This window comes from Thalassophryne amazonica, chromosome 13, assembly GCF_902500255.1.
Source record: "Thalassophryne amazonica chromosome 13, fThaAma1.1, whole genome shotgun sequence".
In the NCBI taxonomy this organism is placed as follows: domain Eukaryota; kingdom Metazoa; phylum Chordata; class Actinopteri; order Batrachoidiformes; family Batrachoididae; genus Thalassophryne; species Thalassophryne amazonica.
The window spans coordinates 46,945,067-46,968,642 of record NC_047115.1 but is presented as its reverse complement, the minus strand read 5'-3'; the positions used below and the strand labels follow the sequence as shown (position 1 = coordinate 46,968,642).

At 40.2% G+C, this 23,576-nt stretch overlaps 1 protein-coding gene across 2 annotated transcripts in view; it reads right to left on the bottom strand.

Annotated features, from left to right (window-relative positions):
* Positions 1-2,530: 2,530 nt before the first annotated feature.
* foxn2a (forkhead box N2a) overlaps positions 2,531-23,576 on the bottom strand; it is a 92,378-nt gene continuing 71,332 nt past the window's right edge. Inside the window, exons 3-6 of one of the 2 annotated variants that reach the window (XM_034184510.1) lie at positions 18,671-18,795; positions 17,936-17,985; positions 17,205-17,273; positions 2,531-7,695 (exon numbers count right to left, since the gene is read on the bottom strand). In XM_034184510.1, the coding sequence (XP_034040401.1) occupies positions 7,277-7,695; positions 17,205-17,273; positions 17,936-17,985; positions 18,671-18,795 (663 nt within the window). In that variant the 3' untranslated portion in view covers positions 2,531-7,276. The remainder of the gene's footprint in view (positions 7,696-17,204; positions 17,274-17,935; positions 17,986-18,670; positions 18,796-23,576) is intronic. The other variant, XM_034184511.1, reaches the window with a different exon arrangement.

The window sequence follows — 23,576 nt, the reverse complement described above, 5'->3', positions numbered from 1 at the left end:
AACTACTCTAAAATCTAAGCACTTCTAGACATCTAAGTAATATTCTCACCATGTTTGATCCATCTAGGCTTCTTGGTTGATGAGATATCCCTTAAAAAGTGTTGTTTTTCAGACCATCTTGACCTTTGCATTTTGACCAAAGTACTCTAAAATCTAAATCACCTCTAGATATCTATCCAAGTAATATTTCCACCATGTTTGACCTAACTAGGCTTCTTAATTGTTCAGAGAGACAAAAAAGGTGTTTTCAGACCATCTTGACCTTGACTTTTTGACCAAACTACTCTAAAATCTAAGTACTTCTAGATATCTAAGTAATACAAGTATTCTCATTCTCAAGTGTTGATCCATCTAGGCTTCTTAGTTGATGAGATATCCCTCAAAAAAGGTTGTTTTTCAGACCATCTTGACCTTGACCTTCACATTTTGGCCAAAGTACGCTAAAATCTAATCACCTCTAGATATCTATCCAAGTAATATTCCCACCATGTTTGAGCTAACTAGGCTTCTTAGTTGTTGAGAGAGACAGAGGTGTTTTCAGACCATCTTGACTTTTGACCAAACTACTTGAAAATCTAAGTGCTTCTAGATATCTAAATAATATTCTCACCAAGTTTTAAGGAACTCCATTCAGCTGTTTATTTATGTTGTCCACAGACACACGCACCAATGAAAACAATACCCATACATGCCGCTTCGCTGAGTAATGAAGGTTAAATCATCACTTTTACAGCTAGTTTCCTTAAGACAACTGCGTATGTCTTGGACTTCATTTCCATCAATCATTAAGTAATACAGTGTTACTGTGTGGTAAATCTGTTTCAGGTAGTCAGTTGTCAAAAATTCAGCAATCATACTGAGCCATAGGCTTCTGTTGAGCAAAGCCACCAAGACACCCAGACAATTTCTAGGCTTCTATGGTTGTGAATGCATAAACTGTTCATAGTCTGTTGCATCATCAGTTATAAAACTTCATGATGAAGTGGTATAGAAGAGGATTTTCTTAAAAATGTGACATTTCAGTTGCAGTTTGCCAGAAGGTAGGAAACCTGAGCCTAGATATGATCAGTTTCCATCTTTTTCTGACTTGGGAATGTAGGTACATCTGAATCTTAAGAGTGGAATGGGTTGTATTAGAAAATACAGTGGCATTCACATCAGGCTCATGTGTAGTTTTTTTTTTTTTCTAAACTACAGATGACCCCATTTAGATGTAAATCTCCATGTTGCTTTTATGCCCGTCGTTGCTCATATCCTACGATTAATTCAAGTAATCTGTAATAATCTTTACATTTTAATCTCCTCCTATAAGTAATCATATAAATAAATCATAACGCTGTAGCTCTCATATGATACGTCGTTTCAGCATGCAATGCAATCTAACGCTGTCTCGCTATCCCTGATTTTAAACGCATATACAGAAAACACAAACTCACATGCACTCCACCACCAGTGGCTCCAGCATTGTCTGGTTGCCTGGTAACTGTTGGCGTGGCGTGGTTGCTAAGGCCGTGTGGGAGGGGAGGGGGTGATGCTGCTCTGATTTCCAGTTGAATTGAGGCAGTCAGTAGGGAGAAGCCCCCCTCTTCCAGTCGACACGCAGGACTCTACGGAACAATAGAGCAGTGCCAGCGGGCCTGAGGCTACTCAGACGCGCTCTTGTTCGGGGTCAGAGTGTTCATCCCACAGTCCTCCATAACTAATTAACTTACAGCCCAGAGTGTCGTTAGGACATCTGATGATGCACCCACGGCAGGCACGGACCTGGAATCTGCATTAATAAAAGGTGCGTCTCTGGCAGCCTGACAGTGCTTTCAAGATGCTCGTGCGGGGGGGGGGAGATGTGCTGGAACCACATCGTTCTGAATGAGACAAGCAAAAAAAATAAAAATAATAATAATTTGCAGGAGTTACTAGAGGGATGTGAAAAAGCAGTAATTTGGCCACATTTACTGCATTTCATTATTAACCAAAAAATTGCAGCTGCAGCCTTTATACCAGGTGTATCACTGCGCACATTTAGGCTACGTGGCTTCCTCGTGAAATATTCTGCTGAGGAGAGAACGTTATCACCGCTTGTTTGTACAGACAAAACGGTGAAGCTGAGCTATTACCCAGACTAAACAAGATGGGCCGCTCAGAGCGCGCAGCACCGCTGTGCACAGTTGACACAGTCGTGCAAGTTCTTTGTGATTTAGTGATACCAGAACATACAGTCCTGTGAAAAATGCAACTTTGTCCTCAATAAACACACAAATCTTCCATTATCTTTCATGCACGTTGGTGCAAAACAGTTTGAGTTTACTTTACTTTTGAGTCTGACCTTCCCAAGTGCTTAAAGGTCATGACTCAAATATGATTTCAGATTGGCAGTTATCCATCAATTTACATTCTAAAAAACAAACAAACTGCAAATTTTAAAGTATTTATGTCAACCTGTTCCAACTAAACTGGGTTGTTTAAATGGGAAACAAAGAATTTGAGCCAAAATGTACTTCTGTGCACAGGTGCAATAAAAAGATGCCCAAGATTGATAACAACAGGTTTTTATTAATATTTTGTAATACCATATATAATGCTGTTGCATATCTTTGGCGAAAATAAATCTTATAAACATTTTATCAACAGAGGTTAGCATACAAAAACCAAAAGGTGTATCGGTCCAAAAAAGAAATAAAAAAAAACAAAAAAAAAAAAACTCAGCAATTACTGACAAACTGATACTGGGTTGGCAACTTTGTCAAATGCAACAAAATGTCCACCCGCAGGAACTGCAACAGAATTTTGAATAACACTTGGTATATTTTTAACACCTGTCAAGCAATGAAGCAACTTGGTTTCAAATTGTGCAGATCCTCCACAGCCCAGAAGTGTCCCCATCAAACCAACAGAATCTTCTTTTGCAGGTGCAACAGAAAGAAAGTGATTTTCTTTGAATCAAGAGAACCATCTGTAATTCCGCTGCAGTCAGTCCAAATATAAATCTGCACTTACACAGCAACGGGAGCTGACTCAGGGCCCTATCTGTCACCCAGTGCAACACAGACATTACTCCTTATTTCTACTTGACAGAGTTGTAAGTTTTTGGCACTCATGGCCGTATCAGTCTAAACATGATGTGTGGTCAGCGGTGTTGGTGCCATGTGGAACCAGAAAGCGGCTGTGCCACAGACCACCATGAAGCTAGTCTGATGTTGATCATCCTGTATTTGTGGTATTTAAACAGCATATTCTGATGTGTCTTACATGAATGGGTTCATGACACAAGTGCACCCTGTCTGTATACACAACAAAAACAAACTGAACACAACCATTAAATGAAAGAAAACATTCACCGAAAAATGTGCAACTTCACCTCACTGCTTCCACTCAGGGAGTTGTGGTGGCCGCTATCCGCCGTCACGCCCTGACGCAGCTCTGTTAACTCGCCTGACAACCTCTCACTTGAGTCCACTTTCACTCTTAACAACAAACAGCTGAGTTATTCATGTAAGATTACACCTAAAACATGCCCATAGCTTACCAAGACAACAAATCCAAGTCCTTTGCACCCTGTACTCGATTTTGTGCTCAGATTACATAATGTGTGTATACAGCTAAACACCCCAAATGGACTTGCGCTAAACTCTGCAGATGTGCAACGCATCTGTGGTGAAAGATAGGGCCCTTAGTCTGTTTCCCATAGGTATTCTGGACATTTGAACACCTGCAACTGTAGTCATCATTTAACACAATTATTCTAATCATAAATTTGTAACCAGTCACATTATTGACACATAAATCCTACATGAGACAAATGTAAAATGATTAAACCAGAATTAAATTAATTCTGCATCTGGAAGGTAATCTGTCCATACTGTAAGTAATTTCAATCCCAGCTGTACATCAATTTTGTGAGCAATAAGGTTTCAGAATCAATGTTAATCATCTCTGTTCTACTCAGCCTAAAAACAAAAAAGCAAAACAAGAAAACCCGGCAGTCGATGTTAAATTGAAAGCATTTCTTTACAAAGACAATGGCAACTAAATCACTATAAAATAGTGACAGAAAAAAGTATGTACTGGGAAACAAACAAAAAAAGCAAAATAAAAAATTACATTTAGCAGTTCACAGAGGAGAAATTAAATGTGCCTAATCATTTGATTCAAATGACCAGTGTCTGACAGAGTATACGTTCAATCATCCCATAAATTAACGTCATAAATAAGACGATTAAAGAACAGTAATTTGTTCCAATTCACAGCTAAACAAAACCATTGTGTGCAGTATTTGTGAGATCTACAGCTTACCGCTAAGACCACATCCCATTAAAAATAAATCAGAGAACTGATTAAAGTCACCATAATGACTTTAGTCATGTCTCACGTCCTGATAGAATAGTTTAGAAAAGCAGGGTATTGTTGTTCTACGTCACAATGTTATGGCAGCAGCAGAATATAGTGACATGGTCGTTGCACGTTTACATCAGTGGCACATATAACATTTGGCACTGACACTGACAGTGACACAATGTGATCCAGACTTGCAATTTTCCTGTGGCCAAACGAGACATACATATACATATGTATGTATAAAGGTAAATTACTGTTATGTGTTTCCATGCTACTTTATACGCTTCATGTGTGCAGCTTTTTTGAAAAGCTCCAATGAGGATCATAGCTGCTTACATATATCATTTGCAACTTCCCCCTCAGCGAACTGCATGCAATAAAGTGACAAGCACTCCATTTCACAGCTTGAGAAGAGTGTACACTTCCTTATTTTGTTGAAGAAAAACAAGAATGATACACGTGTGGCCAGTGAGAACCAGCGGCAACAACATGAAGAGCAGCACAGGTCTTCAACCTCTCACCTTCGAGGCAATTAACGTTCGTAACAAATTCTACTCACTCTGGGAATGACGACACTGTCCCGTTCTCCATCTTTACATTGGACATATTAACATCATCTCTCAATTTGTGAATCAACTTTGCCACAGGATGAGCAAATGTAGTCACGGTCATAACTTTATATACACTCAACATGGACATAGATGGTGTGGTAATCGGCTTTCAGGAGATTTCTTTCAACTGTTCTTCTGGTGCGTAATAATCGTACAACATATACCTGTAACAAACACCCGTGAACACTGTGCACATTTTGGGTTTTCAGAAATCAACACAGGGTCAGAAATATACATACAGCACAACTAATATGTGGTTGAACACTATTAGCTAAGTTCACCTTGACCAGGCAGTTGTGCTGACCATCAACAAGCTTCACAGGTAATTCTGCCTGGACATTTGACCCCACTTTGAGGCAGAATTCAATGAAATGTGTTTGTTTCCTAGCTTGGACCAGATGTTTGACCAGAGTCTAGATGTTTTTGATTAGGTTGATGTGAGGACTTTCGACGTTTCAACTGTCTAGCTGATAGTTTGAGGTTTTTCTTCAGAATTGTGAGCAAGTTCTCACCCTCCATTAATGTAATCTCACTGTCCAGTGTGCCAGTCCCACTTTAACACCTAGTGCAGTGTTCTTGGGATTAAATGCCTCACCTGCGACCAATCTGTGTCTTATCAGAAAATAAAACTTTCTTCCAAGTTTTTTTTTTCCGTCTTTGTCCAGTCAAGCTTGAAGGCATTAATTTTGGAGCAGGAGCTTCTATCAGCCTCTCAGTCCTTAATAATTTTAACAGTGTATGTACATATGTAAGTACATGTTTCTTACCCTGTTGATTTCAGAAACTTATAATAAACTACAACTTTGAACCAAATTTTTGAGTGTTTTTTCTTACCTATTAAAGATGTAGTACAATTGTTCTGCTACAAGAAAAGAACAGGTCAAAGAAATGAATGGAAGCTCAATACTGACATGTCTATGATGAGTTTATGTAAACATCTGTCCACAACTCTAAAATTATAAACTTTATTAAGTGCCTGGTTTAAAAAAAAGAATCCACCTAATGGGACAAGAAGCTGTTGTAATTTACTCTTAGCCATCTCTGTATTCAAAACAGCTAAAAGCAGAATTACAACCAAACCTACCAAGTATCAACACAAAAAACCTATGTGTCTGAACAAGATCTGTCATGAAACCAGTTGAATTCATTTGAGCAATACGAATATTCTCACGGTGAAGAAATGTTTCTGATGATTTGAAACATGTCTGTTATGACTGATGTTTCACGTTAAGGATGAAGTGGGCATGCATGATGTATGATGCATGATGACATATGCTCACAAAAAAGTTTAAAATCTACAGACAGCCTATGCTAACACAGGAACATCTGCCAATCAATGTCAGGAGCTCACGTTGCATAGGCTGTCACCAACCACGAGTATGATTTATGTCCGCACAATAAATGTATTTAAAACAAACATACTAATGAACAACATGCATTGACAGTTGAAGTGTGGAGGGAGAAAAACTATTTTTCTTTGTTTAGCACTGTAATGGGCACACAAAACTGAGCAAAGTAGCATAGCTGTCTTTGCAGCTGAATTTGGCAGTGGAAGATTAATACTATATCTACATTTTACTAATCCTGAAATAAAGCCAGAGTTGTTGTGTTGTTTACCATATAACAAGTACATAATACTACCTCTTACGTCCTCTTATTTGTGAAGTTTCACAAACATATGTGGTGCAGAAAAAGACCACCATAAAAGAGTGTTAAAAAAAAGTTAAGGTTGTGGATTAATTATTGCATCTCTCACATAAGAGGATTCATAAGAGAAAAATTCCTTTCAAAACTGGCATTTTTTTTTCTTTAGCACAAAAAGGAGAAACTGATAACACCAGGAGGTTAGATTTTGTTGTTACAAACATGCACTCATTCGCTTCATAAATAGATTCACTCGGAAGAGGATAAAGGTTTGAGGAGGAAGCATGCAACGTGTCAAGTTATAAAACCTTCACTATGTCCCATCTCGTCTTTCAGAGGGAAAACAAAAACAAAAAAACAAAAATCCTTGATTCATCATAGCCGCCAGAAGCAGGTAGGTTGTTCTGGATGGGTTTCTTAGTGGTTTTCCACAGCTCAGATACAACACCCATCCTGACAGTTACAACCCCCCACCCCCGAGTTACAAAAGTCGCTATATGGCTTTGTTCTCCTGTGTGAACGATACTATTGCCATTTGTTTTGTTCGAGAAGAATATCCCAAACAAAAAAGGCTCAAAATGGCCAGTGAACGATCAGATAAGGAGAAGGAGGCACACTGGGACACATAATCAGGGGTCAAAGGTTAGGGTTCACATGGATAAGAATCCGACGAGGGGGGAAGAAAATTTTTATTTTCTGCTGAGTTTTGTGCTCTTGTGTTTGGAGCCCTCCATGCAGCTGCGTATACCAGCAAGGTGCAGCAATGAGCCTGCTGCTTCCTTCAGCTCTTCATCCAGTTCTGGCTTCACCTCTCGCCGTGCCCTCTTGCCAGCAGGCCACTTGATGGAGGGTGCATGATGTGAAGGTCGATGGTGACCCCTCTCATCCCAGATGTCAGAGTCTTCATCACTGTGGAAGCCCTCGCTGCCGGCACGGTGGGACTGCCCATGTTCACAGCCTCCTTCGTCCAGGGAGGAAAGTGATGAGGAGGATGAATGGGAGGAGCAGCGCTGCAGGGCGACGCTGCTGTAGTTGTGATCCTGCTTTGGGTCACTGCTCACCAAGACTGAGTCGGGTCTGGAGAGATCCAGTGGACCGTCGGAGTTGCCTGAAAAGCAGAAGATTGAAAAATGAGTATACAGGAAAACTCAAAGGCAAAATGGTGTTTTAAAAGACCCAACAACATGCAACATGTTGTGATAATTACCACCAACAAGGAGGTAATGTGTTTATGCATTTTGTTTGTTTGTATGCAGGATATCTAAACAAAAAACATTACTAAATTTATGTACCATCTCAGCAGCAAGCTTTATATAATGAGGCCACAAAAATGTATCATTGAACATTTTTTGAGAGTATGTTTTGGGAGGATGCAATTTTAGTTTAGGTGGAGCAATCACATCCATTGTGCTCGTGAGCAATGAGTTGAACCTCTCCACGAGGATTTCTACTGAATGATCATGTTCCCCATGTTCAGAGATGTTGGACGGTGAGGAGGACATGGTCTCTGATTTCTGAGAAGTGGTGTCCATCTCTGTACTTGTGAAGGGGAGGTCAGGGGCCACAGGGGATGTGTTAAAGACAATCCAAAGCGACTTTGGCAAGTACAGACCAAGTTGAGGTGGAGGCTGTGGATTCCTACAAGTACCTCGGGCTGTGGCTGGACAGCAAACTGGACTGGACAACCCACATCGACCACCTGTACAGAAGGGACAGAGAAGGCTGCACTTCTGAGGAGGCTGCGGTCATTAAACATCTGCAGGAAACTCCTGTGGATGTTCTACCAGTCCGTAGTAGCCAGCATCCTCTTTTACACAGTGGTGTGCTGGAGGGGCAGCACATCCAAGGAGGACACATCCAGGTTGGACAAACTGATCAGGTAGGCCGGCTCTATGGTTGGCATGAAGCTGGACTTTCTGGTGACGGTGGCAGTAAAGAGAACACAGGACAAACTGCTGGACATTATGGACGATGCCAGTCACCCTCTGCACACCATAATCAGCAACCAGAGGAGCCTCTTCAGCCACAGACTGCTCCTTCCCAAGTACAGGACCAACAGACTGAAAAGCTCCTTTGTCCCTCTGGCCATCAGACTGTACAACTCCTCACTCAAGGGGAGGAGGAGTAACAGGAAGACAAAGGTCATGAATGAGAGGAACAGTAGTAGCCAGTAAGCCAGTAGCAAACAGTATTTCTATTTGTATTTATATTTGGCAAGTTGTATTTTACTTCTACTTTTGATACTCTGTGTGCTTCTTACCCTGTGTGGTACTGTCCAATAATGCTGGCACCTCAATTTCTCTCAGGGAGTCTTCCCAAGGGTTTATTAATGTTCAATCTAATCTAATCTAATTTTTTTTGCATTCTCTCACTAGGTGGCAGCATGGGATTATATGCCTGAGTGATGACAGGGTGATCAGTGGCAATCAATTAATCTATCAATATCTCATGATTGAGCTTGACCGGAAACATGAAATTCTTCTCAGCTCATATTCATACTGATATTCATAGTCAACCACAAGTTTAATGTTCCTATGTCCAACACATTATTTTGCATGCTAATGTGTTAACAATCCTGCCTGAATCACTTACTCATCCATATACTAACACTTGAGTAATCCAAGACCATTCTTAATATTTTGAATGTCCACAGTGATTTTCATATTTTTTTAAACAGATAAACGGGATATTGTGCATGTTTTTAGTTTTTCTTGTTATCCTTATTCAACTAAGGAGGTAATGTTTTCAACCCCAATTATTTGTCTGAAAATCATATTAACACTAAAAATAGGGTGCTCTATGGTATGCTGAACAAGTATTACAAAATTTGGTGGGGGGGGTTGGGGCATGAGGTAAAGAATAACCCATGAAATTTCAGAGCAGATGACATTGACAATAATGTTTTAAGCCGCGGTCCCACCGAATAATGAAGGATGAAGAAGGAGCCAAGCACCCTGTTTTTTTTTTTTGTTTGTTTCATGAGCTATCGTGGCAGTATAGTGGCTTACAGTGGCTCTTAGAGGCATTATCTTCAGTTAACGAGGCTCCTCTCTGAGCGTGGCACTAATTTCAAGATGTTCAAAATTTAGCAACAACAGCGTGGCGCAGTTTGTGTTCGAGTTACTGCGACGGCTTAGAGGCATTTGCGTGGTGCTTACGAGTCTGCAAAAAGTCCATTATCCGTGCGTCTGGCACCTTCGCAGGACCTGAGAAGCTATTTTTGGAACAGCTCTCCTCTTGCGCACACAACTCCACCTGCTCAGTGCGCTGGACTCTATATAAAATAATTATTTTGTAGTGGATTAATCATTTTATGCCAAACCTTGGATGCTGAAAACACCTCTAATCACTTCTAGAATCAGAGGACTGTTTCATCTGGACGCTTTTTTCCCCCCTCTCTTTTCTGCTCCATGTGGAATGTATTTTGAACAGCTTAAGGTAATTATTTTTAATGTTTTTTTATAGCTTGATAAAACAGTTCCTAGCTGTAAAAGTATGTATGTTGATGTCTGTTGTATGTAAAAGTATGTTGATTTAATATCTTGTTAATGGATCACATGACCTCTGCTGTGTGTGCGCACTGAGGCAAGACCTGAGAGGCTATTTTTGGAGCGGCTCTCTTGCGCACACAATTCCACCTGCTCTGTGCGCTAGACTCTATATAAAATAATTATTTTGTAGCGGATTAATCATTTTCTGTCAAACCTTGGATGCTGAAAACACCTGTAATCACTTCTGGAATTAATGGATCACATGAGCTCCGATGTGTGTGCGCACTGAGGCAGTGACTCATCATCATGCTTCAAACGAGCATTTAGGCAGAACGCCAGCTCACAAAAGAGTGATATTTCAGTCAATATTGGACGAACACAAAGTTAAAATTTGGGTGACTGCGTGAAAGTGGATGTGTGTTTAAAGCCATGGAAGATAATAACTCCAGTGGAGCAGCTAAGAGCAGGAGCTGTGCAGCAACACAGGTGGAGGGCGCGCAAAAGACCGATTTTGAAGACATAACACAAAGTTAAAAGTTGTATCATGATAACTTGTAAGCTGCGGAAGAAATAAAGAAACATATACATACATATATATATATATATATATATATATACACATACATATATATATATATATACACATACACACATATACATACATACATACACACATATACATACATACAAGGTCTGTGAGAAAACTATCCGACCTTTTTATTTTTTTCAAAAACTATATGGATTTGAATCACGTGCGCTTGCATCAGACAAGCTTGAACCTTCGTGCGTATGCGTGAGTTTGCCTGTCGGTTGCGTCATTTGCCTGTGGGCAGGCTTTGTGGGAGGAGTGGTCCAGTCCCCTCGGCGGATTTTCATTCTCAGCAAACAGCTGAGCTACTGCTGCTTTGTTCCATGAATTTTTTTTCAGAAACTCTGCCAGACAGCCAGCTGGAAACCATTTGGAAGATTCAGGTGGCATTCGGTGAAGATTGTATCGGTATCACACGGATTAAGGACCATTAAAACTGGATTAAAAACGGCCCACGGCGGAGGAGGGCGCACCGCGCCAAGAGCGGCCATCGACAGGCTGAAACGAGCAGATCACTAACAAATTTAATGCTCTGTTGATGCAGGATGTTGTGTGACTAGAAGAGAAGTTTCATAAGAGGTCGGGATCAGCACTTTATCGGCACATTCCACTGTTAAAGGAGATTTTGTTTTTCAGTCGAGTGAGTATCCGAGAAATTGTTTAACAGCTGGGCATATTCCAACTTGTCCTGTGAGACTTCCAACACGGAGGTGTTGTTTGTCCAGCGCCATGAGCGGCTGCGTCGCGACGCGCAAATCCGTCCGCACGTCTTTCATTACAAAATCTCCTTTAACAGTGGAATGTGCCGATAAAGTGCTGATCCCGACCTCTTATGAAACTTCTCTGCTATTCACACGACGTCCTGCATCAACAGAGCCTTAAATTTGTTAGTGATCTGCTCGTTTCAGCCTGTCGATGGCCGCTCGGGGCGCGGTGCGCCCTCCAGCGCTGTGGGCCGTTTTTAATCCAGTTTTAATGGTCCTTAAACCGTGTGATACCGATACAATATTCACCGAAAGCCACCTGAATCTTCCAAATGGTTTCCAGCTGGCTGTATGGCAGAGTTTCTGAAAAAATTTTCATGGAACAAAGCGGCAGTCGCTCCACCATTCCTAAACAATAAAAATCAGCCGAGGGGGGTGGACCAGTGCTCACTCAAAGCCTGCCCACAGGTGAATGACGCAACCGACAGGCGTGAAAAAACTCACGCATGCGCACGAAGGTTCAAGCTTGTCTGATGCAAGCACACATGATTCAAATCCATATAGGTTTTGAAAAAATAAAAAGGTTGGATACTTTTCTCACAGACCTCGTGTATATATATATATATATATATATATATATATATATATATATATATATATATATATATATATATATATATATATATATATATATATATATATATATACATACACACACACACACACACACACAAACACACTGAAAATGATCCACAGGTGTATATAATAAAACAGCCACCTCATTCTATATGCAGAATGGCACCGCACACAAAAGAGCACTTTTGCAGAAATAAACGGATGAACACAAAGTCAAAAGTGGAATCACGTTGTAAAAATGACTGTGTTTAAAGCCAGGGAAAAAATAAAGCCAGCAAGCCAAGGATGGAAAGGAAGCCACTTAGAAAGAGCACAGAGGCGGCTGTCCATGAAAGGACAACAGTAGCGTGCGCGCAAAAGAGCGATTTTGCAGAAATAAACGGACAAACATAAAGTTTTGTGTGTTTAAAGCCGCAGAAGAAAAGCCAGAGAGCCGCAGAACCAGCGAGGAGCACAGAGGCGGCTCTCCAGGAACCTGTGGTTCGGGTCTAGCTGGTCTGGTGCATTACAGGTGGAAAGCAGCCTGGTGCACAGCGCACGACTGTGGAACTGTGCTGGAGTGTCTATTTTTGGACTGCGTTTAAAAAAAAAAGAAGGGACATCTTTAAATGCTGCTGTGAATCTGTGAACTGAAAACCCACACTTTGAAGGGACCAGGTGTGGGAGGGCTGGAGGTTTGGACCAAACTCATGCCTAAATGTGCGCCAACATGGCGTTATCATGGCACTATCATGGCACTACATGGCTTAGTGTGGCTGATGCGAGCCATTCAAGGCTGTAATGACAGGTCGGTCGTGGCTCACTAGAGGCTGCTACGTGGCACATGTGGGGTACAGAGAGGCACATAGTGGCACCTTCATAGTGGATACGTGATAGATCAAAACGTGGGTCATTCTTCGAATAATCACCCCACACCCATGCGTGGCACCTTCTTCAGCCTTCATTATTAGGTGGGACCGAGGCTTTAGTATCACCACCATCATTGTTATGTATGTTACAACCCCAATTCCAATGAAGTTGGGACATTGTGTAAAATGTTAATAAAAACAGAATACAATGATTTGCAAATCCTCTTCAACCTATATTCAATTGAACACACCACAAAGACAAGATATTTAATGTTCAAACTGACAAACTTTATTATTTGCTCATTTTGAAATGGATGCCTGCAACACGTTTCAAAAAAGCTGGAACAGTGGTATGTTTTCCACTATGTTACATCACCTTTCCTTCTAACAACACTCAATAAGCAATTGGGAACTGAGGACACTAATTGTTGAAGTTTTTGTAGGTGGAATTCTTTCCCATTCTTGCTTAGTATATTACTTCAGTTGTTCAACAGTCTGGGGTCTCCGTTGTCGTATTTTGCACTTCATAATGCGCCACACATTTTCAATGGGCGATAGCTCTGGACTGCAGGTAGGCCAGTCTAGTACCTGCACTCTTTTACTACCAAGCCACGCTGTTGTTAACACCTGCAGAATGTGGTTTGGCATTGTCTTGCTAAAATAAGCAGGGACGTCCCTGAAAAAGATGTTGCTTGGATGGCAGCATGTGTTGCTCCAAAACCTGGATGTAACTTTCAACATTGATGGTGCCATCACAGATGTGTAAGTTGCCCATGCCATGGGCACCAACACACCCCCATACCATCAAAGATGCTGGCTTTTGAACATTACGCTGGTAATAATCTAGATGGTCTTTTTCCTCTTTTGTCTGGAGGACACGACGTCCATGATTTCCAAAAACAATTTGAAATGTGGACTCATCAGACCACAGCAGACTTTTCCACTTTGCGTCTGTCCATTTCAAATGAGCTCAGGCCCAAAGTAGGCGGTGGTGTTTCTGGATGTTGTTGATGTATGGTTTTTGCTTTGCATGGTAGAGTTTTAACTTGCACTTGTAGATGTAGCGACAAACTGTGTTAACTGACAATGGTTTTCTGAAGCGTTCCTCAGCCCACGTGGTGAGATCCTTTACACAATGATGTTGGTTTTTAATGCAGTGCCACCTGAGGGGTCAAAGGTCATGGGGATTCAATGTTGGTTTTCGGCCTTGCCGCTTACATGTAGAAAGTTCTCCAAATTCTCTGAATCTTCTGATTATATTATGGACTGTGGATGATGGAATCCCTAAATTCCTTGCAATTGGATGTTGAGAAACATTGTTCTTAAACTGTTAGACTATTTTTTGTACTCAGTTGTTCCCAAAGTGGTGATTCTCACCCCATCTTTGCTTGTGAATGGCTGAGCCTTTTGGGGATGCTCCTTTTATACCAAATCATGACACTCACGTGTTTCCAATTAACATGTTCACCTGTGGAATGTTCTAAACAGGTGTTCTTTGAGCATTGATCAACTTTCCCAGTCTTTTGTTGCATCTGTCCCAGCTTTTTTAAAATGTGTTGCAGGTATCCATTTCAAAATGAGCAAATATTTGCACAAAACAAAAAAGTCTATCAGTTTGAACATTACATATCTTGTCTTTGTGGTGTATTCAATTGAATATAGGTTGAAGAGAATTTGCAAATCATTGTATTCTATTTGTATTTACATTTCACACAATGTCCCAATTTCACTGGAATTGGGGTTGTACGTTATGTATGCATGTATGTTACCATTTTCCACTTTTTTGTGATATATGCCATTTCCTTGCCATTTTCATCAATTGCTCAAGAAAATTAAGACATTTTACTGAAGATTCAACATGACACAAAGTGTTTAGTCCATATCTCAAAGTGCAAATAAAACTATACTGAGCTGTATACAATGCATTCAAGTAAAGCACCTCATGTGATAGAAGGAACTATCAGCCTTTGCAAATGTATGCAGTGTATGAGTATCTTCTAGCTACACATATGAACTGATAACACTAGTTTCATCTCATTTGTTTGAGGTGAGCTGTAAGTTACTCCAAATAATAATAATGATGATGATGATGATTATTATTTTAATTAAATAAAGTAAATTTAATAATGAAAAAATACTTGATTTTACAGAATATACCATATCTCACTGTTGAACCCAAACATAACCTCGTGTTTTTTCACATTTTACAAGAAAAGGCAGAAACCAGATGCAGTAAACCACACAATTTTGCAGAAGCCTTAATTTGTTTACAAGTACAAAGCAGAAGTAGGCCTCGTCTCAGTCCAAGAGGAAAACTCAATTTAAAAATATCTTTTTACCTCCGACAAGAGTGATGTTTTACTCACATCTGTCAGCTGATATATGACAAAAAAAAACTAATTAGCCAAGTAATGGAAACTCAAGAAAACATAATAACAAGGACTAGGCTTGATTACAATACAGAATATAATCAAAACACTAATTATATTTCTATATCAATAAGTATATGGATGGGAATCCAACCTGTTGCATAGCTCCTTTTCTGCACTGGTTGACTATGGCAGCAGCAAACATTGTACCATGTACAGTTATTCTGCAGTTCATCTGGAATACGCTGCTGCATTCAGATTATTGTGTAGTGAAGGACCATAATATATCATCAACATTAACTAGTACAGTGAGGAAAAAGTATTTGAACACCCTGCGATTTTGCAAGTTCTCCCACTTAGAAATCATGGAGGGGTCTGAAATTTTCATCTTAGGTGCATGTCCACTGTGAGAGACATAATCTAAAAAAAAAAAAAAAAAAAAAAAAAGGTCTGGAGACTGGCCAGGCCACTCCAGGACCTTGAAATGCTTCTTACGGAGCCCCTCCTTAGTTGCCCTGGCTGTGTGTTTGGGGTCATTGTCATGCTGGAAGACCCAGCCATGACCCATCTTCAATGCTCTTACTGAGGGAAGGAGGTTGTTTGCCAAAATCTCGCAATACATGACCCCATCCATCCTCCCTTAAATACGGTGCAGTCGTCCTGTCCCCTTTGCAGAAGAGCACCCCCAGAGTATGATGTTTCCACCCCCATGCTTCACGGTTGGGATGGTTTTCTTGGAGTTGTTCTCATCCTCTAAACATGGTAAGTGGAGTTGATTCCAAACAGCTCTATTCTGGTCTCATCTGACCACATGACCTTCTCCCATGCCTCCACTGGATCATCCAGATGGTCACTGGTGAACTTCAAACGGGCCTGGACATGTGCTGGCATGAGCAGGGGGACCTTGCTGTCCTAAAGAATTTTAAACCATGACAGCATCATGTGTTACTAATGTAATCTTTGTGACTGTGGTCCCAGCTCTCTTCAGGTCATTGACCAGGTCTTCCTGTGTAGTTCTGAGCTTTCTCAGAATCATCTTTACCCAACAAAGTGAGATCTTGCATGGAATCGAGGTAGACTGACAGTCATCTTTTGTTTCTTCCACTTTCTAATAAATAACCATAACAGTTGTTGTCTTCTACCAAGCTGCTTGCCTGTTGTCCTGTAGTCCATCCCAGCCTTGTGCAGGTCTACAGTTTTGTCCCTGATGTCCTTAGACAGCTCTTTGGTCTTGGCTATGGTGGACAGGTTGGAGTGTGATTGACAGTGTGTGAACAGGTGTCTTTTATACAGGTAACAAATTCAAAAACAGGTGCAATTAATACAGGTCAAGAGTGCAGAATAAGAGGGCTTCTTAAAGAGGTCTGTGAGAGCCAGAATTCTTGCTGGTAGGGGTTCAAATTCTTATTTGCAGCAGTAACATACAAATAAATTTAAAAAATCATACATTGTGATTTCCGGATTTTTTTTTTTTGGATTATGTCTCTCACAGTGGACATGCACCTAAGATGAAAATTTTAGACCCCTCCATGATTTCTAAGTGGGAGAACTTGCAAAACCGCAGAGTGTTCAAATACTTATTTTCCTCACTGTATATTTGATCGTGATGAAAAATTAACAACTAATTATAACAAATTCAGTAAGGTCAAGCAGTTCTCTCACACTTTAGAATACAGCACAGAAAATTGCAGAAGTTGGAGCTTACCTTGTGGAGTATTTCTAGTTGACAAAACTTGTTACTAAGCTTTAACCTAAGAGTAGCTTCCTAAAAAAAAACTAATAATAATAATTCTAATATATAATTAAAGGCCTTAAACAAGAACCAACACTTTGACTCAAAGTACAGGTGGTAGACAAGCAATAAATTAAAGTGCACACAACCAACATAAAATAAAATAAAATAAAATAAAGATTTAAGCAATGGTATGACAGTATGTCAGGAGACAGAGTAAAAGTTTGATGGGTTGTGGATTCTCTTACATGGGTCAACGTGGTGCCCAGGGGCAGAGTTTAAGAGCATCATGGCAGTGGCAGCATCAATGTCAGACTCTGGAAGAGGAGAGAACATGCATGATGATCAGTCTTGAGGCGTGCACGTATGGCAGCATGGCACCTTTAAGATGAGGCAGGGCTTCTTTCGGTAATTTTTTTTCAACTACAGACACAGTGGCTCCACCAATGCTTACGGAATGGATTAGATATGCAGGAGCAAAGATAGACTGAATTTAAACAGAGGATAATTCCAGCCACTGATATTGAGAGCAACTCCAGGCTTTTCAGACCTTGACAGTGTGTCTAAAAGCCTCATGGCTTTCTTCTGGGACTCTAAATTATTAATGATTTCTGTGAGACTGAGTGCTCCACACTCAGCACCAGCAGAACCTCTGCCTGTCACCAAGGTTACAAACCCAAGATGCTGAGGGGGAGAAAGGGGAGCAGAGGCTTCAAATAAAGCCTTTCCCCATTATGGCATACATGAGGTGTCAGTGACTTGAATGCAACAAATCAAACCAAGTGTCAACAATAAAAGCACGGTGATGTTGAATGTTTGGTGACTGAAATGTGCGTAACTGCAACATAACAAAAACACTGCACAAACAGAAGGTACAACTGCAATGATTGGATTTTCACACAGCCACCATCATATTTTATTGGACATGGCCAGACTTTTAAAACCTCTCATCTGAGAGATGAAGGTTCTTTGGCCTCACCTTTGAATGAGCAGCCTTGTAGAAAGAGATGGCGAGGGGGTGATGAGGCACTGCAGAAACAAAAGAAATAATCAGTTGCTGAATGTGTGAAGGAGGTGAGAAGAAATGAAAAACAACCAAAAAGGAAGAAAAAAAAAATCTCACTCACTCAACAGTATAAAGAGTATAACTCACTAGAGGACAGTAAAATTTACAAAAGAGAACTTTAAAATTGAAGACAAGCTTCTTTTACTAATGCCAGGTAAACTAATTTACTGTCAGTGGAGCATATGTGCCTATTCTCCTTTCATCTAAATCAGGGGTGGGCAACTTGTTCCAGAAAGGGCCAAGAGGGTGCAGGTTTTCTTTGCAGCCACTGACTCCACCAGATGATTTCACTGATTAACTGATTCCATCTGCTCCAAGTGATATTAATCAGTGAAATCACCTGGTGGAGTCAGTGGCTGCAAAGAAAATCTGCGCCCTCTTGGCCCTTTCTGGAACAAGTTGCCCACCCCTGATCTAAATAAAAAGAAATCAGAATATTATGTTGTTGTGTTGCAGAAACTTCAATTTGAAAACGTATACATACCACTGAATCTCACTTTCAGTTGGCATCAACAAGGAGTGAATGACATTACTGAATGTAAACACTGAACAAAACCTTTAAGAACTGAAGTTCAGATTTAATCGGCTACTGACAACCATCTCAGTCAGCAAATCATAGCATCCACAGAGTGACTGATAAATGGTCACCTGGGTGGGGAGGCGGGCGGTGTGTAGAAGGCATGTGCAGCAGGGACGTGTTGCTTCTTAAGGGCTTGGATGAGGTTTGGGCGGTACTCAGGATCAACACACCACAGTGAACCTTTACCACTGGCCTGCAGAACAAAAAGACACATCACATCTAACACAAGATTTCACAAAAGGAGCCTGTGACAACACGAAATTCAGATTTAAAGCACACATAGTTGCTGATTTCATAATTTATTCTAGTTATATAAATCACCAGAGAAGTCACATTTTTAGTGACATTAGCTTTTTTTTTTAATGGTTTGTTCAACGGTATCTCAAAAACAGAAGTCCACTTCTGCGATAGAGTTTGGAATGGGGAAGATCTGCTGACATTTTGAGACTGATGTGGAACAACAATACATTTGTGATAAATATTTTATTAACGTCTTCCATTGATTTCCATGTTGTACTTTGGCAAATGGCGCTCTCACCTGCACTTGATACTCATTAAGAATAGATACACAAAGAGAGCTGTTGGGCCTTGGCAGAGGTATGTGCACTGCTTACGCCCTCCACTTGTTATTTATTGTGTCTTTGTGCAAGAAATTTACAGTGCATGATATTTAAAAAAAAATAAAACTACACAAACTACACAAAACTAGAGTTCTTAACAAGATCACAAAATTATACTAGCTGCTTTTATGTGCATCTTCTAAATATATATAAAATATCTGAATTAACAAACTGGTCAACCTCTGTACTGAAGAGGTCAAGAGGTCAACAGGTGTGTTTATACAGGCAACTATATAAACACAAATATACACAAGCATATGTAAACATATGCACATACATCCCCTGGCAATAATTATGGAATAACCGGCCTCGGAGGATGTTCATTCAGTTGTTTAATTTTGTAAAAAAAAAAGCAGATCACAGACATGACACAAAACTAAAGTCATTTCAAATGGCAACTTCCTGGCTTTAACACTATAAGAAATCAGGAAAAATGATTGTGGCAGTCAGTAACAGTTACTTTTTTAGACCACGCAGAGGGAAAAAAATATTCACTCACTCAATTCTGAGGAATAAATTATGGAATCACCCTGTAAATTTTCATCCCCAAAACTAACACCTGCATCAAATCAGATCTGCTCCTTAGTCTGCATCTAAAAAGGAGTGATCACACCTTGGAGAGTTGTTGCACCAAGTGGACTGACATGAATCATGGCTCCAACATGAGAAATGTCAATTGAAACAAAGGAGAGGATTATCAAACTCTTAAAAAAGGGTAAATCATCACGCAATGTTGCAAAAGATGTTGGTTGTTCACAGTCAGCTGTGTCTAAACTCTGGACCAAATACAAACAACATGGGAATTTTGTTAAAGGCAAACATACTGGTAGACCAAGGAAGACATCAAAGCGTCAAGACAGAAAACTTAAAGCAATATGTCTCAAAAATCGAAAATGCACAACAAAACAAATGAGGAACGAATGGGAGGAAACTGGAGTCAACGTCTGTGACCGAACTGTAATAAACCAACTAAAGGAAATGGGATTTACATACAGAAAAGCTAAACAAAAGCCATCATTAACACCTAAACAGAAAAAAACAAGGTTACAATGGGCTAAGGAAAAGCAATCGTGGACTGTGGATGACTGGATGAAAGTCATATTCAGTGATAAATCTTGAATCTGCATTGGGCAAGGTGATGATGCTGGAACTTTTGTTTGGTGCCGTTCCAATGAGATTTATAAAGATGACTGCCTGAAGAGAACATGTAAATTTCCACAGTCATTGATGATATGGGGCTGCATGTCAGGTAAAGGCACTGGGGAGATGGCTGTCATTACATCATCAATAAATGCACAAGTTTACGTTGATATTTTGGACACTTTTCTTATCCCATCAATTGAAAGGATGTTTGGGGATGATGAAATCATTTTTCAAGATGATAATGCATCTTGCCATAGAGCAAAAACTGTGAAAACATTCCTTGCAAAAAGACACATAGGGTCAATGCCATGGCCTGCAAATAGTCCGGATCTTAATCCAATTGAAAATCTTTGGTGGAAGTTGAAGAAAATGGTCCATGACAAGGCTCCAACCTGCAAAGCTGATCTGGCAACAGCAATAAGAGAAAGTTGGAGACAGATTGATGAAGAGTACTGTTTGTCACTCATTAAGTCCATGCCTCAGAGACTGCAAGCTGTTATAAAAGCCAGAGGTGGTGCAACAAAATGCTAGTGATGTGTTGGAGAGTTCTTTTGTTTTTCATGATTCCATAATTTTTTCCTCAGAACTGAGTGATTCAATATTTTTTTCCCTTCTGCTTGGTCTAAAAAAGTAACCGTTACTGACTGCCACAATTTTTTTTCCTGATTTCTTATAGTGTTTCTTAAAGCCAGAAAGTTGCCATTTGAAATGACTTTAGTTTTGTGTCATGTCTGTGATCTGCTTTTTTTCTACAAACATCCTCAGATGCCGGTGATTCCATAATTTTTGCCAGGGGTTGTACATATATATGCATACATACAAAGGCTGCCACGATTAGTTGACTAGTCACAATTATGTTGACTATCAAAATAGTCTGCGATTAATTTAATAATCTACATCATCCTTTATTTTTTAAGCTTTGTTTTTCTCTCAAAACTGCTGCTGTACCTTCTGCTGCCTTGCTGTCCTTGACACACATGCACAGTAGTGGTAATCGGGGTCAGCTGTGATGTCACAAGAAAAGTTTAGCACAAATAATATCATGGCTAGCTGGCAACAGAGCTCAAAAGTTTGGGAGCACTTTAACCAAATTAAAAAAATAAACGTGCAATGCAAAACCTGCAAGGCAGAAGTTGCCTTCCACGACAGTAAATGGTAAAAATAGTAAATGGAATTCATTTATATAGTGCTTTTCCATCTGCATCAGAAGCTCAAAGCGCTTTACAATTATGCCTCACTTTCACCCATTCACACAGACGCACTCACACACCGATGTCAGGGTGCTAGTGCAGCACATAAATTCATTTTTCAGTGAAATACTTCACTTATACAAAGAAACATGAAATTTTCTACACATCATCTTCATAGGTTAAGTCATCATTTTCACTGGATGGCCACTCAAAATTTCAAGATGGCCACCGTTTTTTCAAGATGGCCGCCATGAAGTTTTGATCACGTCAATTATGCCCTCCTGGCCATGTATTTGAGTTTCTTTGTTGGTTTTATAGAGCCATGGCAGCAAGTCTGTCATGATCAAAGCCAATGATACAGATGTGCTGGTCACTGGCTTAAGTGTCTTCTACATAGTATGGGTGTGCAGCAGTTGTGGTTGGCATTCAGTCAAGGTTCGAGACTTCGCTGGATTCCCATCCATGACCTGTCAGACTATGTAGGCCAAGAGAGGGCCACAGGAATGCCATTCTTCCATGCCTTCACTGGCTGTGATGTGGTCTCAGCCTTTAGAAACAAAGGGAAGAAGACAGCTTGGCAAACTTGGGATATGTTCCCAGAGGTTACCCCAGTATTTTCTAAACTGAGCAAGTACCCTCCGTCCACTGAGGATGCAGACATGGAGATTCTGGAGAAGTTTGTGGTTCTCATGTATGACAGATCCAGCACTGTTGACAGTGTAGATGAAGCCAGACTTGACCTGTTTGCCAGGAAGCAGAGGTCGTATGAAGCCATCCCTCCTACCAGTGCAGCTCTGCTTCAACACACCAAACGTGCAGCATCCCAGGCAGGATGCATATGGGCTCAGGCAATACTACATCAGCCAGAAGCAGAGAGTCCATCTGATTGGGGCTGGGAGAAAGCAGGTGATGAGTGGAAGGTCTACTGGACAGCCAACTCATCAATTGCAAAGAGTTGTGAACAACTCACCAAATGTGGCTGCAACTCTGGCTGCTGTGGCAGGTGCAAATGCTACAGGCTCGGACTAGCTTGTACAGCTTTGTGCAGATGCTACAGGCTCAGACTAGCTTGTACAGCTTTGTGCAGTTGCAAATGTGACCTGTAAGCTGTCTCCTGAATGAGCTTATGATTTTTGTATGGGTTTGCTGAGTTAGTCGGCCTAATGTCTTTTGGAAAAGGACACATCTTCTTCCTATCTGGCCTGAAGTTTTTTTTTCAGCTGCAAATACACAAGCCACATAAATGAGCTCATACATTTTTTATTGATCTTCATTTGCTTATACTTAAAGAATACAATTAAAATAGCACAAAGTGAAAGTGGTAAATATATTTTTCTTCCAAAAAGTGCACTAAATCAAATCATTGTCCAGCAAGACTGCCACTCATACAGTGCATATTTACCAGCTTGTAACTGCAAAACTGAGCCAGTGTCACAATGATGCACATCTGGATCAGTTCTATTTTCCCTACATAGCTATAGTCCATCTTTTCATTCATGAATTCTGAAAATATTTCATGACAGGCAGAGACTGCATCTATAGGTATCTCACAACTCTTGCATTCAAAATAATTTAGGATACGTCAACGCCGTAACGGAACTAAAATTCCAGCCTTATAATTTGGAGTTTTCAATGCATTGTTGTGATTTGCTTCTATCTTCTTTATTACCACCATACGTTTGTGCATCATATATAACAATACAAATCCTAGAACCAAGTTCTCTTACCAGACAAACAAAAAAGAAAGTTTTCTATCGCGAAAGGGATTTTAGAGATTTTTCTCATAGCAAAAGGGTCCCTCGATGGTCATTTTGTTAAATATAATTCATCATAATGAAAAATATATTACTTCTGACTTATTAAATTAACTGTTCTGCAAAGTGGAACAGGAATGGAACACTTGAATGTGTATTTCTTTATATGTATACCCAAAAAATGACAGAAATCGGTACAACTGGCGGCCATCTTGAAAAAATGGTGGCCATATTGAAATGTTGCGTGGCTATCCAAACTTTTCAAAA